This window comes from Rhinoderma darwinii, chromosome 10 (assembly GCF_050947455.1).
Source record: "Rhinoderma darwinii isolate aRhiDar2 chromosome 10, aRhiDar2.hap1, whole genome shotgun sequence".
NCBI classification, from domain to species: domain Eukaryota; kingdom Metazoa; phylum Chordata; class Amphibia; order Anura; family Rhinodermatidae; genus Rhinoderma; species Rhinoderma darwinii.
In genome coordinates, this window is record NC_134696.1 from 27642809 (window position 1) to 27661344 (window position 18536).

General features: G+C 41.5%; 1 protein-coding gene across 1 annotated transcript in view; it reads left to right on the plus strand.

The window, feature by feature from the left end:
* Positions 1-18536, plus strand: part of ACAP3 (ArfGAP with coiled-coil, ankyrin repeat and PH domains 3) — an 81652-nt gene that overhangs the window by 40059 nt on the left and 23057 nt on the right. The window contains exons 6-10 of the mRNA XM_075839626.1: positions 901-1084; positions 1943-1987; positions 4825-4920; positions 7002-7076; positions 9989-10000. Of these exons, the coding sequence (XP_075695741.1) occupies positions 901-1084; positions 1943-1987; positions 4825-4920; positions 7002-7076; positions 9989-10000 (412 nt within the window). The remainder of the gene's footprint in view (positions 1-900; positions 1085-1942; positions 1988-4824; positions 4921-7001; positions 7077-9988; positions 10001-18536) is intronic.

The window sequence follows — 18536 nt, forward strand, 5'->3', positions numbered from 1 at the left end:
CCTTCCTTTTTAGAAGGGTCCCTTGACAATAGGCAGATCACAAAGTGTCCCTATCCTGGGACCCCCAGCGATCAGCTGTAGTCTGTGGGGTAACCTTGTATTAAGTGTTCAATTTCCCTGCAGCGCCACCACAGGGGAAGTTAAGCATTAAACAGTTCCCATTTATATCAATGTGTTGCCTGTGTAACGCAGGACGGGTCCTCCAGAGAGAGATAGAGAGACACTCTTTGTTACCTCTCTCTGTTCTGGCCAAGATATGAGGATCCTCAATAGGGGACCCCCCTCTATTAACTCAGAATTCCCTAATAGGTTGCATTAAAATGGGTTTTCTAAACTGGACAACCGCTTGAAGATCATTCTCTTGTATGATCTTTTAAGACCATCCTTTTTCACATGCCCTTTTATAGACTTAATAGAAGGGGGTCCGTCTTCTCCCCCCTATATATTCGTGTGGGAAGCAGCTGCAAAGAGAGGCCCATTGAAGACTTACTCCCGGTGATGACAACCAATTGTCCGGAGACCTCTGATGTGGGAAAAAGTTGTTCACTCTGGACAACCCCTTTTTAAATAAGTTTCATTGAGTTGTGCGATTACACCATGTCCACTCCTACAGTCCATAGCACAACAAAATTCAAAGTTTAAATAAAACTCTTCTGCATGTGCACCATAGTGGATCTTAAATTCAGTCCTCCAGTAACACGAAGAGGTCCTATTCTGACTATATCTCGTACAGGAAACATCTGTACGAATTACTTGTGATCATGAAAGCACAAATGTGATTATTAAAAAAACTTTCAATACAGGACTTGTTGGGGTTCCAGAGGACTCTGATGTCTATGGGCACAATTTTGTCAGATTTCAGTCTGGTTTGCTATTTATATTATTTGTGTTTAATTTCAGAGATGTGAGGAAGTTCAAGGAATCGAAGAAGCACTTTGACAAAGTGAGAGAAGACTTGGATATTGCACTAGTGAAAAATGCTCAGGCCGCCCGCCATAAACCACATGAGGTAGAAGACGCTACGGGTACCCTGACAATTACGAGGAAATGCTTCCGCCACTTGGCCCTGGACTATGTACTACAAGTAAGATTCCCTTTATCGTTTATTATTCTTATTATATCTTCACTCATAAAGGTAGCGCTGACCACAGTCACATATTTGTTGGATTCTTGCCTGATCCAGGAGATGAGCCTTGCCAGAATTGTCTGGCAGCTTCTTATACTCCCCTTTCTATTGAAATAAACATGTATGCTTGGTAAATCCTTAAAGGGGTTGTCCAGGCATGGGCCGATTTTTCATACTGGGTAGGTCATCAGTATATGATCGGTGGGGGTCCGACAGCTGGACCCTGCACCGATCATGTACGTGCCAGAAGCAGGTGGCTCCGGTCACTGTATAGCGGCCGTGCTGTGACTCTGCTCCTATTCAAGTAAATAGGAGCAGAGCTGCAGTACGGCCGCTATACAGTTTATGGAGCCAACTGCTTCGGACACCGACCACTGCATAACATCCAGTGCTCGAAGGCAGTCGAAATTGCCGATCGGTGCGGGGTCAGGGGGTCTGACCCCCACTGATCATATGCTGATGACCTATACGGTGGATAGATAATCCGTATGAAAAATCGCTCCGTGCCTGGACAAATACTTTTAAAGGACTTGTCCCACAAAACACATGTATCCCCTATCCACAGGATTAATTTCTATGCAGGTGCCGGACACCAGCTGGACACAGACCCCGGATGTCCCATGCTTCTCATGGTGCACTTCAGGGGACTTTTGGTTCCCCATTCTCCTAATCGCTGGGGGTCCCAGCAGTCTGACCCCCTGCGATCACACATGTATCCCCTATCGTGTGGATAGGGGATACATGTGTTTTGTGGGACAACCCCTTTTAAGTATTTTCCTTTTTATTAAAGTTTCCTTTTTTTTTTTGTCTTTTTAGATAAACGTCTTACAAGCCAAAAAGAAGTTTGAAATTCTGGATGCTGTAAGTATTCTTCAAAAGTTAGAGGGAATTTTTCACCAGTTCAGATTCTCTTTAAATTAATTGTTCAGGCTCGGTAGTATTTGGATGGTAATTTGGACCCACACAGTATTCCTACGACAAGACCGATATGCCAGAACACATGACTTGCAGTGTTTTCATGGGGAAACTAGATAAGAGATTCTTTAGGCTTGTAACTTTAGTCAATCGTAACGCTACACGCGATTAATGTTAAAAAACTGGGCTTTATTATAGTTCATGTCAAGCGGTAGATGTACTTTAAACGGGAGTATCTACCACATGCCATAAAGGGTTAAACTAGTTGGTGCTAAGAGCTCCCTCCATATGGCTACCTAAACCAATCTGGGGCCTGTGTACTGTGTCCTGCATTCTGCTAAAAAGGAAATTTGGGAGGAACATTGTGAGGAGGGCCCTGCCTTGTCGGCTGCTCTCAGCCAATCAGCTATACTGATAATACTGGTGGCAATGCTGGTTGGCTGAGAGCAGCTGACAATAATCTTTCCAAATGTTCTTTTCAGTTGAATGCCAGGCACAAAAGAGAACCCCCCCCCCCCCCAAACTCGGGCTCGGAGAACTCTTAACACCCACTAGTTTAACCCTTTACAGACGTCTTATAGAAGATACGCTTGTTTACCTAAATCCCCCAAAAATGATACATAGGGAAGTGCAACCATGGGAATATCAAATACTTTGCAGCTGCTATCTCGGCACCACCAGCAGAATATGTGTGCCATTTAGGGTTGTCTTATTTCGTGAATGGTGAAAGTGGGGCTCTTCAGGACATGGCAATATTATATGGTGCTTTATTTTAAAAAGTGGTTGTAGAGGAATTGAAAAAGGCTTCTGCTGTTTTTTTTTCCCCAAAAAAACGCGCCAGTCTTGTCCATGGACTGCGTCTGGTATTGCTGCTCAGTCCCAATCACTTGAATGGTGCTTAGCTGCAGTACCAGATGTAACCCATGGACAGCAGTGGCGCGGTTTTTTCTAATTCTATATAACCCCTTTAAAGATTTTTCTTCTGCCTTTAAAACTCTCCAGCTTTCGCTACTCCCGTCCAGTGCATGTCTCGCAATTGTTCCTGACAAGCCATATATAAATTACTTTTTCGTTTCTACCTCTAAAAATAGATTTTTTTATTAAAACATATTCCCTGTATCTTCCAGATTTCCTGCATGTGCGCAGGAGATGCTCTTCAATTCCCACGGGGCATTTCTTTTTTTATACCTGTTGTGTTTATTTATAGCTTACTATACCGTGTCCTTGTGCAGTCTCGTCAGCCTTGTTGTCCCATTTTCCTCTAGGTAAAATGTCATTTATAATTCAGACTTTTCCATGATTCATCGCTTCTGGTTATAATTGGGAAACAACTCTTTATTTATTCATCTAGTATTGATTTGTGAAACAATTAATACTTTCATTATGCATAAAGCTCGGAAATAATAAATTGCGTAAAAATTTCCTCAACCTATGTGAACCATACAGGAGACCATCAGTCCATTGGACATAACAATAATCCAGATCAATATCCAGTTTGGCTATAAACCTGTAATTGGACCATATGTGACTATTCAGTGTATTGGCAGTGTAAATGGACTTTTTAATCACTTTACTGGGACTTGTTAAAGGAAACCTGTCACCAAGACTGATGGGGGCATCTGTGCAATGTCCAAGTAAAGCTGAACTAGTTATAGCAGAGCTGTGCCAGTAAGTGGCCCCCAAAGTGCCAATTAGAAAGGCCAGTAGAAATATGCCCTGCTCTAGATGTGGGTAAAAGAGTCATGGCTGCAGGGATGCATGTCTTGTGACCGACCTCATTACCATCTGATTCCGGCGATAACCGTAGAACGAACCTACAAGACTATTTCACCTATAGCACCTCTTTTCCCGTCATTTTAACCGTCGGTTAGGTTTAAGGTGTTTGACTGCCTCCAGGTGCCTTTAGCTAGCCCGGATTATTAGTAGGTATGGAATCAGACCAAATGGGCAAAATAGGAGATACGGTTGCTATGGGCATTAACACATAGCAAAGTCACTAAAGTACCAGGAAAGTTGTTTAGGAGATAAAACAGTAGTAGGTCAGGCAGTCCAGAGGTTGGCAATGGGAGTTAAACATCTACAGATGTGGTACCCGGAATTAAATGTAGTTGGAAAAGATGGGGTCGGTGACAGAGATGTAGCAATGCGGTACAGTAGCGGTCGGTTCAGGGGGTTAGTCAGATAAGCCGAGGTTCAGGAACAGTGAGGTAGGAGAGCTGGGTATGCGGTACAGGGGGAGGGGCGAAACAGTAGAGATGTCCATCAGGAGTCCAAATACAGTGCAACCCAGTGCAGCAATAAGCGAGCCTAGCCAGGATTATAATCTTATAACTGTGCATTGACTATTTTATATACAACGCCTTTGATTTTGATTGGCTTGACAACCTGTGAAAAAACTGGGACCATCAGTGTGCGATTAGTGGGCATCCCTTAGACCCCAACGATCAGCAGAACGAAGTGGCAGTGCAGTGCTGGAGCGCAACGACCCCTCTGTACTGCTGGTCGGTGGGGGGTCACAGATGTCAGACCCCCAGCGATCACACATTGATTGGCTATCCTAAAAATAGGCCATACATGGGTTGTTTTTTGTTTTTTTTAGAAAACCCCTCTAACTGTCGTAAAGGCTCATTTTTAAATCAATTACCCAGTTGTCTTGATGTTTTATTTTTTTTAAACTATAATAGTATAGCGATGATCTATTGGATGGTAATGGAAGGTATTCATACATTATACATGTTCTTATGTAGGCTGAGATGTGACCTGTATTTTTTTCATTTCCACAGATGTTGTCATTCATGCATGCCCAATACACATTCTTCCAGCAAGGATATAGTTTACTAAATGAGCTGAATCCGTACATGAAGAAGCTGGCCTCAGAGGTGCGTGTACTCTACTGGGGAAAATGGGATCATATATCCGCATCATCTTCTAGGTTCTTGCATTTAATGGGCCTTATCTTACTGATTCTTACTGATTCTCCGGCATATAGGAATAAGTCTTCTGCTCATCGTCCGAGTATATAAGAATATAGAAACTTTATTACAAAAAATATGACATACATTTAAAAACATCTAGAATTAAGACTCTAGTACAAACACTGCGGTTTTATAGAGCTCAACAAGGAAAGTGCTATATAAAGAGTATAATGGGTAAATATACAGACTGCACTAGCTACCCACAGAGAAAATGGAAAACTTCTCAGCCACAGTGGGTTCAATCTAATGCACCCTAATGTCCTCTCATATCCCTATACGTTCAAAACTAGTTAAGGTGGGGGGAGGCAAAGGGAACAGTCAATATCTACAGTAAGTAGTAAAGCATGCAGTCTTACCCATTATAGCATAGGAAAGTGTTACAAGTCCGTGTTGGCTCAGCCACAGAGACCCCAACGCGCGTTTCGCTGTTTAGATGCTTTCTCAGGGGGTACTAATCTAGTAGTATACCTGATATATATTAACTTTGTAATTTACTTCGTGTTAAAATGTTGTCATTTTATCCATGGAAATTCTGTGTGAAGTTACCGCCACTAGGTGTCTCCCTTCCTGTAGTCTGCTGTCTACCTCCTGTTGTGAAGCAAAATCTGTCTCTAGTTACAGAGCAGAAGAGATAGACTGCAGGAAGGGAAGTGGGGAGGATGGAGCAGGGGGACGGAGCAGAGAGAGAGAGGGACACATGCTGCCAATACAAGTCTATGGAGAGTACAGGTGGGAACAGGAGGAGAGAGAGACACACACAGATGCTGCTGCCAATAGAAATCTTTGGAGAGGGGAGGAGGGAGCAGGGTGAGCGAGACGCACCTACTCCACATGGTGGAGGAGGGAGCAGGAGCAGAGTAAGAAAGATACAGACAGACATGCTGCCTTTTCCTGGTAAGGGTTTTATCTCACCCCAGTGCTAGATTCACAGCTACACTGCTCATTACTGCCATATAATCTCCTCCATGCTGCTGAAGTTGCTATGTATGTGATAGATATAGGACAGCAGCATTTTCCTTTTCTATGTGTGTAGTGTATAGAAGACATGATAGCAGTTAGGCTCTGCCCACTAGATCAGAGACCACTGAGAAATAAGGAGAGCCTGCAGAGGGGAAATGTGCTAAGTAATGCAGACTACAAGTTATATAATGGCCAGAAATAGTGTTATTCCTCATGTACACATATATTACAGCTTATTCTGAAAAGTTAGCTATGCTTTAAACAGCAAAAATGAATAGTCTTCTTTAAAGCAGCCCGCATGTCATCTAATATACTGGCTTGATGTAGTAAACCCGACAATGATTGAACCATGTATGTTCATGACGATCAGAAGTGCAAGATGGGGCTCTATTCACACTTGGGCTAGGTTTTGTTTCATCTGGTTTTTCCTTGTTTTTAACAGCAAGAATAGCATGGTCTGCAGTGCTTGCTGTCAAAAACACAGATAAACTTATTGACCCCATTCTAACACAATGGTATCCCTCAGGATTTGTTGGGATCTGCTTAAAACAGATCAGTCATAGCTGATAAATCTGAAACCATAACTAGTCTGAACAGGGCCTGCCACATAAGGAAAGGCCTGCGATCTCACAAGATATTTTATTTATATTCCCAATTCTAGAAAAAAAACAGCTTGAAAAAAGATTGCTGGCATAGTAGTGGTCTGTGTACTGATTGTAGAATCTGGTGAGACGTGTGTACAGCAGAGCAGCTGTCCATTTAGTAGGTCTGGTTGCTAGATTATCCGCTGCCTAACAGCAGTCTTTTCAATGGGGTTGTCAAGCAGCAAATCCCTAGCAACCAGTCTGGATCAGGTTACTCAGGTCTTTAAACCCAAGTCTGGAAATGGAAATCAAAAATATATTGTATACTAAAAAATAAATGATCTTCCTGTTTTGTTTTAGAATAAATTTGAGAATACTACCCACATAAAAATGTTTTCTGACCCGTTTATTACCTGATTTATAAATTTTTTTTCTCCATAGTTGGACCAATTAGTAATTGACTCGGCTGTAGAGAAAAGAGAAATGGAACACAAGCATGCCACGATACAGCAAAGGGTAAGTCCTCTACACTGGAAACGATCAAATATATCATTCCGTTCTTACTATTGATTCACTGATAAACTGGATACGGCCGGAGTGAACCAATATTCATTAGGATAGAGCTGATCAATATCACGCAGTAAGACGTTCTATGTAATGAAGTTGGAAGTACAGTAAATTCCTTTTAATGCGGCATCAATGGCACCTGATAAGTGCCTAATTAATAAATATTCTGGATTATCAGATGGTCATGGAGAAGTACCGTATATAAAACTTATAGGGATAGAGAACCTTCAGAAAAAGCACAGAATACAAAAAAACTTAACACAAAATATGCTGGTTTAACTTTGTTTTGTAATCAAGAGTTTCCTGATTGGTTCCCACATAGGGGGAAATTCATTAAATGTTCCATGCCAGTTTTCTGGCATAGAAAAGTTGCAAATGGCACAAAAGTCGTAATTTGTGCAATTTTTTTTTACTTTTACGGCATTTACGTTGCTCCCGCCACAGTTTTTTTTGAATGGGTGAAACTTAGCTGACGGGGTGGGGCTACATGCAGCGCGACAAACTTACTATAATTGACACCAGATAAGTGTACAAACGGCAGGCATTCACAGCAATCTCTGAGAGATGTAATTACAGATATATTGGTTGTCCTCTGCTTCCTCAGAAACAGATATTTATGGATGGGGGTCAGACAACCCCTTTAGGCTGTCAATAGATGCAAGTTAGCTGCATCCTAAAGATGTCCGCTCTGGCACTGCTTATCTCCAGGGGGAATAAAACTACCAAATAGAATCGAACTTGCATGATTAATTTTTCTACCCTAATAGCTGATACTCGAGGGGGTCTGGTAGCCGCCATACACCTGAGACCATTAATCTAATATCTACGGATGGCTTTATTGTGTGTCATACTTTCACAGAGTGGACAGTGCAGACTATTAAGGTCCTATTACATCGGCCAATAATCGGCCGGTGCAGCGAGCGGCGATCAACGAGACATCGTTGATCAGCGCTCGTTTGCTCCTGTCACATGGAGCTATGGATCGGGACGAGCGGTCGTTACTCCGATCGCTCGTCCTTATACATTATCATGTCAGCAGCGCGTCTCCCTTTTTACACGGAGATGTGCTGCCGACAACGATAATATTAAAATGATACGACCAGCAAATGATTGAGCGTTTGCTCGTTTATCTGATGATCTCTGCCCTGTTCACACAGGACAATTATCGGCAACGAGCTTTATATAAACGCGTGTCTGCCCGATAATCGCCCAGTGTAAAACCCCCTTTACAGTCTGTTGTTGTCATTATGTCTGGTTTTACTCTATTCTCTATATATCCTTTATCTCTTTCTATTCTTTACTTTACCATTCAGTGTCTCCTTATCTTAATTGTATTTCTATTTATACTATGGACCCCATATTGCACCGGTATTTCTAATGCCATCAAACTGTGTGAATGTGTACGGACATCTACATGGACAATAGATTCTGACGACCTTTTAAATCTGTTCAAACCTTTTATTTCCCTAAAATCAGATTGTGATTCATTTTACTTTTCTCTGGACATGAGTGCACTTGTTCAGGCAGAGTTCACATGTTCCCTACTAAATAATCCCTACTCGCGTCTCTATAAGCCCCTTTACACAGGACGAGTTTTCCAATCCCTGACGAATGATCTAAAGGCCATTTTACACGGACCAATGATCAGGCACATGAGCATTCATATGACGCTCGTTCCCGATCATTGCCCTGTGTAAACAGGGCAACGATCAGTCGAACGAGCAAATGGTCGTTCATCGTATCTTTTATGCAGCGAGAAATATTATCGTTGTCGGCAGCATGTCTCCCTGTGTAAGCAGGGTGATGTGCTGCCGACATAAAAATGCATGGGATCTTAGTAACAATCACTCATCCCCATACATAAGCAACCATTGCTCCTTTTGAAAGAAGCAAACGAGCGCCGATCAACGAGCTATCTTGATCAGCACTGGTTTTCACGGCCCATACTGGACAATTTCTAGGTACAATCTAGATGCGTGCTGCCCACCAGGTAGGGGCCGTCATTTTTCCCTAGCGATGGCCCTTGTGCTGTCTAAAATGAAGATTGGGCAACCATGTACCTCTATCTGACCAGCAATTGTTGATAACATCTGGGAGGTACTGCAAAAGGTCCAATAACCCCTTCGGTTTCTCCCATCTGGTCTTGGTTTCGGGGTACCTTATATAAACTTTGCCTAAAGTGCCATTCTCTAATAAATTGTTTTTACTCTTCTATATTGTTAGAAATGACAGCGGGAGTGTTTCTAATAAAGGGTTTTTTCCGAGTTATTTTAAAAAAAATTGGCCACGGGAGAAGGGATGCAAAAAAAAAAAAAGAGCCATTGCTCATCTCACAGATCCTCGTCGTTCCAGCGCAGCAGCTTCCGTTCTTCCCGCCGCTGTGTATTGCCATAACTGCAGCGATGATGTGCTGTATACCCACATAATCACTGCAGCCAATCACGGTTCTCAGCGGGTATACGGTATACAGCACAGGATAGCTCAATCTTTGACAACCCCCGTCAATAACAATATAATTGAGAATTCCCTTTTTTGCGTATCTTTAATGTTTTATGTATATTAACCCCAAATTGTAATTAATGTCTCAGTTTAGTTTTAGGTCTCTATGTGCAGCATACTGAACCCCCTCGGCAGCGGCGCCATTGTTACCAGTATTACTCCTGTTCTTTTTTTTTTTTTTTTTTTTTTTTTTTTTTAATATGCCAGCTATACCCGATGTTTTATTGGAATGTCTACTTACCTAACCAAATGTTGCAGATGTTGATAAAGAGCTGATATTGAGAGATTTCTCATGAAGATTTTCTTTTTCCCCTCTTGTTTTTTTCCCCCCACTATGTTGCTGATCAATACCGGACGTGCAGACCCTCCTCCAGGTGAGTTGCATTACATTAACATCGTCCAGTATGAAACCTCAATAGATTTTACAACGTTACATTGTATTTCCATATTATGCTGAGTGAATACTCCGTAAATTCGAAATTGTTCCCCGGGGGATATGTGGGGAGGCGGAGGCGGGTTTTCGGTACAGAGGTTATGAGCCTCCGGTATCAAAACTGTGTAATAACGGGCAATCGGATTTCAGCTTTTACTCTGCCGCTTCGTTTTAGCGATCAGATGGGGTTTCAATGCTCGGACCCCCACCTATCAAAACTTCTGTCACTATGACATGTCAAAAGTTTTATGAAAGTTTAGTTACACTTTAATGTTTGGAATGTAAGAGAACTTTTTATGGGCTTGCAAAAGGCCGGCTGCTGAAGTGGTATTCTTGAAATGCATCTTTGAGTATTTCAAAGAGTTTTCTTGAATCCTTGCAGAAACAAACAAAAAACGTTTTTAAAATGGTGCTCTAAAAAAGCCAACCCCTTTCCATATGGACTTTATAGAGAGGGGTCATCTGTTTGGCTCAGATGATTCCGGCAAGTCAATGTATTACATATTCAGCCATTCACTTGAACGGCCAACAAACACTACGTTGTCCCTTGGGCGGCCCTGCAGAGGAACCGTACGGCCAGCCTAAAATTTAGCTGATCGCCGGAGTTAAAAAAGGTTTAGTTTATTGCCTCTAATATTTTATACTCAAGGGGTAGCATTGGCAAAAAATTGTGGTTTACTTTTTCCGCCGTTCTCCTTTAAATTAAATTTTAAATACTATAGTTTGTTTGTCTTGCGTATGGCTAGGTGCGTGTGTACCATAGAGGCGGCGCTTACAGCTACTATGGGACCGGTGGGGAGGGTTTGGCCTTATATAGCATTGACCCCATACCCATTCTCCATGCACCTCTCAGCTTGCACAAGGATCACTCCTTCACAACCCCCGCAAACGTGGCAGGGGTAGCAGGCCGAACGATCATGTTGCCCTGCTCCACTACAAGAAATGAGGAGGGGGAGCAACCTAAAAACATCAGTCTATTCTGACGTAAGGTGGTGATCTCCTAAATGTTCTACAATATATCGCAAATAGCTTTTGATGACCATAATGATATTTTGGCTGGTCGACTGGAAGATTGAGAGACAGCGGAGACTGATCCAGTTTGGGGCGTTGTGCAACCTCATTATTATTACCATTAACACATCTAATTGTTGATGAAGTTTACCTGATATGTTTCCAGTGTCAACGGCTTGTACAATGGAAACCTGTATAGAGCAGCCGCCAGGGACTATTTACCTACCTCTAAGAAGTACATACATCGTAATGGTGAACAACCGTGGTAGTTCCAAGTTCAGACACACATTTTTTTCATCGACTTTTTATTTTGACAGTTTTGATGTTAATATTATGGTTGATGTATGGGAAAGCATGCGATTCTCAATTATCACACCACTCCCTGGACTATCTAAGCATTTTGCTGCAGAAGGTACTGCGCTCGGCTATCTCCAGCAGTGTCATAGAGAATGAATAGAGCAGCAGGGCTGCCGCTCCATTCATTCGGAGGAACGAGACCCCCGTTCTTGTGATGGGTGGGGGTCCCAGCAGTCGGACCCCCACCGATCAGCATGTTCTCACCTATCCTGTGGTTAGGGAACAACATTTAATCTTGGGACAACACTTTTAAAGGCGGTCGTCCACCTTAGACAATCTTAGAGTGCTGCCCGTGACTACGCAGGTGACCATTGAAACAATCTGAAAACTCACCCAGTGATCAGCTTATACAAATATCTAGAGCATATGTTCTATAACTATCCTGCCCTGTAGTGCTGGGCAAATACTGTTTTGGTCACAGTGCAACAAAGTGATACCTGGTAGAAACCTAGTATAAAAACTTACGTGGTTCCTAGAGGGGATGTCTGAGATTAGGTCTGCTTTTTTCCAGAAACTGCGCCACTTTGGTCTATGACCTATGTCTGGTATTGCAGTCCAGTCCCTTTCATATGAAATGCAATACCAGACACAGCCCTTGGATAAGGTGGCGCTGTTTCTCAAAAAAAGCAGTTTTGTTTTTTTCCTAATTTCATATAACGACTTTGACTATGGCATCGGTCTTGGTGCATCTATGCTGAGTCTATCAAAATTTTGGTCTACGGGTGTGCTGGTATTTTACGGAAAGTAATAAATTCTCATTGAATTCAATGGCTGCCTTGTAAGGATACATTTTCCCTGTACCGTGATCACTGGGGTTTCTGTCAGATCAGTTGCAGACATTAGGACCACTACCCTAGATGGTGTTTTCTAAACCGGAATGTCTGCATACATTTACAGGGGGCCATTAGATCAGACACCCAAGGGTGTCTGAAGCTCCCTGCAGACTCGTTCGGTCATCTATAGATGGGTTTAGCATCTGTATAACATACAGTAATGGTAAAATAGTTAGGAGCCAGTGACTTTAATGTACTTTTTGTGGAACGAGGCCAACCATAACCTCATACTTGGCGCTGTTTCTTGTTCCTTGTCACTATAGTCCTGACATTTTGCATTTTGATCATGAAAATACATTATCCCTTTAAATGTCCCTTTTTAAGCTTCCTTATAACTGATCTCACACACAAGTGTTTGTTACAGTGTAGCACAGGAATGAGAAGTGACATTTGGTGAGTGGGGCATCTCTGTTGTCTATGTCTTGTGAAGTTCTAGTATTCCTGGAACAGACATCGGTCAATAAAAGGTCAGGGATCAATGTGGACATGTCATTACCCAAAAGAAAACCTCATTACTGAGAGCTGTGCCACAAGGCGAGTCATATATTTTTTTGTTTTCAATTATCCAGTGTCACATGAAGTTGAGAAAAATGATCTCTGGAGCCTGCAGTGTTGTGAAACAATTGTTTTTGCTCATTTAAAATTTTAATAAAATTGCCATCAATTTTGTAAATCTATATAGTCATATTAATAACTAGGATTTATGATCCTTTTATATTTTTTTCCTGAAGATAGTTGTCAATTCATTACAGAATCACACACATGTATATAGTAGATGAAATGCGCCAATTTTTCTATATATAGGCAAATGCATTTAATCTGCCGTTAACAGGACATGATAAAATTAAGATGATCAATATAAAATGTGTTAGATCATGTAACATTCTGGAGTAACGGACGGCTAAAAAAAAATAATGACTGTACAGTAAAATGTCTCTGTTCCAGAGTTATTCTGAATGATCAAACGGCCGTAGAAAAGTATATAAAATTTAGCTTAAGCTTCGTTCATGAGTTCCGTCGGGGCAACCCATGAACGGAACCCTGACTGAAACAAACAGAAATCGTAGGTTTCCGTTTGCATCACCATTGATTTCAATGGTGACGGATTCAGTGCAAATGGTTTCCATTTGTCACCGTTTAAGGGTTCCGTCGTTTTGACGGAATGAATAGCGCAGTCGACCTACGGTATTCATTCCGTCAAAACGACGGAACCCTTAAACAACGGTGACAAACGGAAACCATTTGCGTCGGATCCGTCACCATTCAAATCAATGGTGATACAAATGGAAACCTATGGTTTGTGTTTGTTTCAGTCAGGGTTCCGTTCATGGGTTCCACTGACAGAAATCTCAGACGGAACTCCTGAACGGAGCCCTGACGCAGATATGAACGAAGCCTTAGAGTAGAAAAGCTATAAGCTACATGCACACGTTGTGGAATTTGATGGGGAAAATCTGTATCAAAACGGCAGATAAATTCAAGTCATTCTGCAGGTAAAATCTGCATTTAATATTGAGGGGTTTTTTTATGCAATTTTGGTGCGGATTTTACATTTCCATGCGGAAACAGGTGGGAATTTTATTCTGCCATTTTTGTTGCGTTTTTTTTTTTTTTTTTTTTTAATAAACTTGTCAGATGCAATTCTAAGATAAATTGACATGCTCCAGATATTACAATAATCCACAGAATGCGCATCGTCTGCAGGGGGCTTTAGGATGAATTCCCACACGCTGGATTTGTTGCAATAATGTCATTTGAATGGGGCTTGCAGAATTCCATGCACATGCTGCAAAAACCGCCCCATTTATATGTACCGGACCGGTTTCCCCATTTATATGTACAGGACCGGTTTCCCCATTTATATGTACCGGACCGGTTTCCCCATTTATATGTACAGGACCGGTTTCCCCATTTATATGTACCGGACCGGTTTCCCCATTTATATGTACCGGACCGGTTTTGAGTTGCAGCAATTAATGCAACAAAACTGCAACGTGACCACAATCCCATGCATGCAATGTGAGATCCAATGCATTTCTATGGACCGCAGTGTCACTGACTGCAGTCATTTTTGGAAACCGGCTACAGATTCCCTACACATACCGTCCATTGTTACAACGTGTCACCCTCTTCTCAGGAGGACAAAAGATATTGAGCTTTGGAGTAAAAGGTGTATACATGCGACCGCAATCCGATACTATATCTATACCCACTTGATGAAATAGTAGGAGAGATGAAAAGGTTAACGCATGGCTGGTTTGGGAGAGGAGGAGAAGACAGATGGGCCTCTCTTATTAACACCCTTGGCGTGTGCTTCTTAGCCTATCAGCATCGCTCCTTTCAGATGACAATGGATGGAGCTCCTTTGTGATTTGAACGGGGCGTACAGGAGGAGTGGTGTCTTCCAATTGGTTCCAAGGAAGAGAAAACATTCGCTGCATTACCTCTATGGCCTGGGGAGTAAGTCAATAAACATGTATTGTCTCCCGGCCTTTATCCTCCCCTTTTCTTGAGCTGCCCAACAAGTGACAGCTGTATGCTAATGCCCCCTCTCCCTGTGCGGGAGCCAGTGGACTCCAACACTCCATCATCTGTGGGCACAAGTACCTGGCCAGGGACCATGTCAGTCCTATCTACTCCCTAGCTGCATCACAAAAATAGCCTCAAGACTAAAAGGCGTAAGATGGCTCCTTAGTATTCAGGACACGTAACCATGAAGAAATGACCGCTGCTGGTACATGGATTGTAGTCTGAACGCCTGATTGTCAGGGAACACGTCAACGCCAGCTAAAATAATGAAGATATTCGGCCGGCTGGAGTATTTGCTGGTAAGTCATAGGAAATGGTTATTTTTAATAGGAACTGGCGTTTCTGCATAGGAAGTAATACCTCTGTATAGCAATTGGGGATTCCATATAAATCCTGGTACTTCTATATAGGAATGGGTTATTTTATATAAATCCTGGTACTTCTATATAGGAATGGGTTATTTTATATAAATCCTGGTACTTCTATATAGGAATGGGTTATTTTATATAAATCCTGGTACTCCTATATAGGAATGGGTTATTTTATATAAATCCTGGTACTTCTATATAGGAATGGGTCATTTTATATAAATCCTGGTACTCCTATATAGGAATGGGTGATTCTTTTAAAAACTGGTATTTCTGTGTAGGAATTGGCCATTTTATATGTGAGCTGGGGCTTCTATATAGGTGATGATATATAGGAATGACTGATTCTACATCTGACCTGACACTTCTATATAGTAATTGACAATTCTATATGGAAACTGGTACATCTATATAGGAATTGGTGATTTTTATGTATGGGACGTGGTACTTCTATGCAGTAATTGGCAATTCTATATGGAAACTGGGACATCTATAGAGGAATTGGTGACTATATATGGGACGTGATACTTCTATATAGTAGTTGGCAATTCTTTATGGGAACTGGTACCTCTTATATAGGAATTGGTGATTTTTATATTGGATTTTTATTTGTAGTATATATAAATAGTAACGTTTTCGGGCTGCTCTCTATCCATTGAGAGGTTTTAATGAATCATAATTTTGCTTTTTTTTTACTTGATATATTTAGCATCACTATTATTGGCCACCATTTTTTTGTTAAGTATTTTTTCATTTGTGTTTCAAATCTATTTCCTTTCATGTTATCTGTGTAAATAGGAAAGTCAGGGCTTGCTGGGAGTTGTAGTGTCACTACAGTTGTACAGCAGTGAACTACAGGTGACTACTATAGGGTAAATCTTTTCTAATTCATATCGAAGGTGTAAAGCTGATCTATTTGACAAAATAATTCATTGTTGTTGAGAGATTTTGAATGTTTAGAAACTTTTTTATATTTTTTTTTATTTGGAGATTTGTTTTCATTTTTTATTTTTTTTTATGCCGTGTCCGATTGAATAAATTAGCACGTTTCCCATGAGGGTACTCGGAAGGAAACTGTTGCCGTATTGTGTGGCCTCTCCGGCATTGAACGTGTTGCCAAAGAAACCATTGTGATGTCACAGATGGAAGACCGCGCATTACAGAAAGTGAAGGCATGAGTGGTTAACCCTGTAGTGTACAGACATTCACATACAGAGTTAACTATTTGATACAAATAAAATTTAATGTATAACGTTAATATTTGTTTTCATGGTGTATGTGTAGATATTTTTTTCCCAATATTTCGGCCGATCATAATGAATGTTAATACATAATTTATTTTTTAGCATTTAACCTGATTCCCTAGAACAGTTTTTTTCTTCCCTTAGGCGTAATTACGGGCACGGCCGGCCGTGGACAGCTGTTGGAATTTATGGGCCATGCTCCCATTATAAAGTATGCGAGCATGGTCCGTAAAATAAAAAAATAGGACATGTCCTATCTTTTTCGGACAGTTTCTACGGCACGGACACCTTCCCGTAAATATACGGGAAGGTGCCCGGAGGCCATAGAAATGAATCGGTCCGTAATTACGGGCGATTTTACGTCGTGCATGGGGTCTTACTTTGGATTTTTCTTCTACTAGTTTCCTGTCAATTATTGACTTTTCCTTAATGAGTTGGAGCCATTTGGTGTGAATGGTCAGCTCCTTTACACTGTTTTCTTAGCACTCCGGTATGATCGTGTTGGCAGCTCAATAGCATTTGGTTTAACCCTTTATTTTATCTCTTGGAAAGTTGTGCTAAGGATATACACATGATCGAACATCTCAAAGTCACTGATATTTTTCCCACTGTAACAAAATATTGCAATAATATCAAGCAATCACATTTTGGGATTTGCTTTTTATGGAACAACTATTTTATACATAAAATTCTTATTAAAGGGGGCTATCCACTTTGGACAATCCTTTTTTTCTTTTTTAAATCCACGGGCGCGAAGCTCATCACAAGTTGTTCCACTGCTTGGACCCCCTAGTGATCATCTGTAATCTGTGGGGGAACCCAGCAACAAGTTCTCAATTCCCCTGCAGCGCCACCACAGGGGAAATGAAGCATTACACGGATCTGATGGAAATGAATGGTCTGGAGGACGTGAAATGTACTGTAGAGTGAGAGACACTCTTTGTAGCTGCTCTGCATTCTGGCTAATACATGAGTCCTGAACAAGGGACCTCCCTCTATTTACTCAGGATTGTGAAAACAAGTGCCGATCGACAAGACAGGCGATCGATCGATACTACGATCCTTCATCCTCATACGTTTCCGTCATGTCAGCAGCACATCTCTCTGTTTACACAGACAGATGTGCTGCCGACTAGCGACCATTTTATTAGTCGCATAAATTAACTGAACAAGCGTTTTCAGTGGCTGATTGTTACGTTCGTATAAGCACAAGTTTCGATCCAACACTACTTTAGATAAAGCAATATAAGATCATATAAAGGAAATAGGAGTGGAAGGGAAACCCCTTTAGTAGCCAGAGCAGTGAGCAAGGACATCTCTCTTCTTCTGGAGGTCTGCTGTCGTCCTTCATTACGTGGATCCCCATTGATTTCAATAATGCTTCAGTGCTGCAGGAAAAGAGAGCACTTACTGAGGGGTTCGCAAAGGATTGTGGTGGGTCCCAGCAGTAGAGTGCCCCAAGATCATGGAAATAAATTGTCCATAGAAGATCTTTCTTGTTTTTTTGTGGCTTTCCCTGTGTGCTGTCGTGCTGTTTTTTTTGTTTTTTTTTCTCCTCCACGTAAGCTATAGTGGAACTAATGTCATTAATGCTGGGTTTAGACATAACGATTTTACTAATGACCTGACCATAAATGACAATATGTAGGGAGAATTATAACAAGTATGACGCTAAAATAGTCTTTCATAATCAATCCAAATCCTTTGTCCTATTACTCAAATTTTGCTTGTTTTTGTTTAGTTACGTATATTTTGGGCAGTTGTTACTGATATTTCATTAAACTCATTTTTACGGGTCATACGTCGCGATACCGCAACCTGAAATGTATTGAAAACTGTTCACAAAACTAAGTCTACCACGCAGTATATATTTTTTTAATTGGAGTCACACACCTATGAGCACACAGTCCCATATACCTGGAGCATATGTTCAGTGGGATAGTTTTATATGGTTCCGCCAAATGTAGTGTGCCCCTGGCTGCATGTTGGGCCCATCAGCTGCTTGTAAGCACATGCTGGTCTCTGTGGAAAAACCTGTGCAGAAAATGTTCTCAGCCCCTGATCACCTCCCAGTCATTGAAGGAGCTGACGGCAGCATCATTATTCCCAGGCTGTCATCTACAGCCTATGGAGGC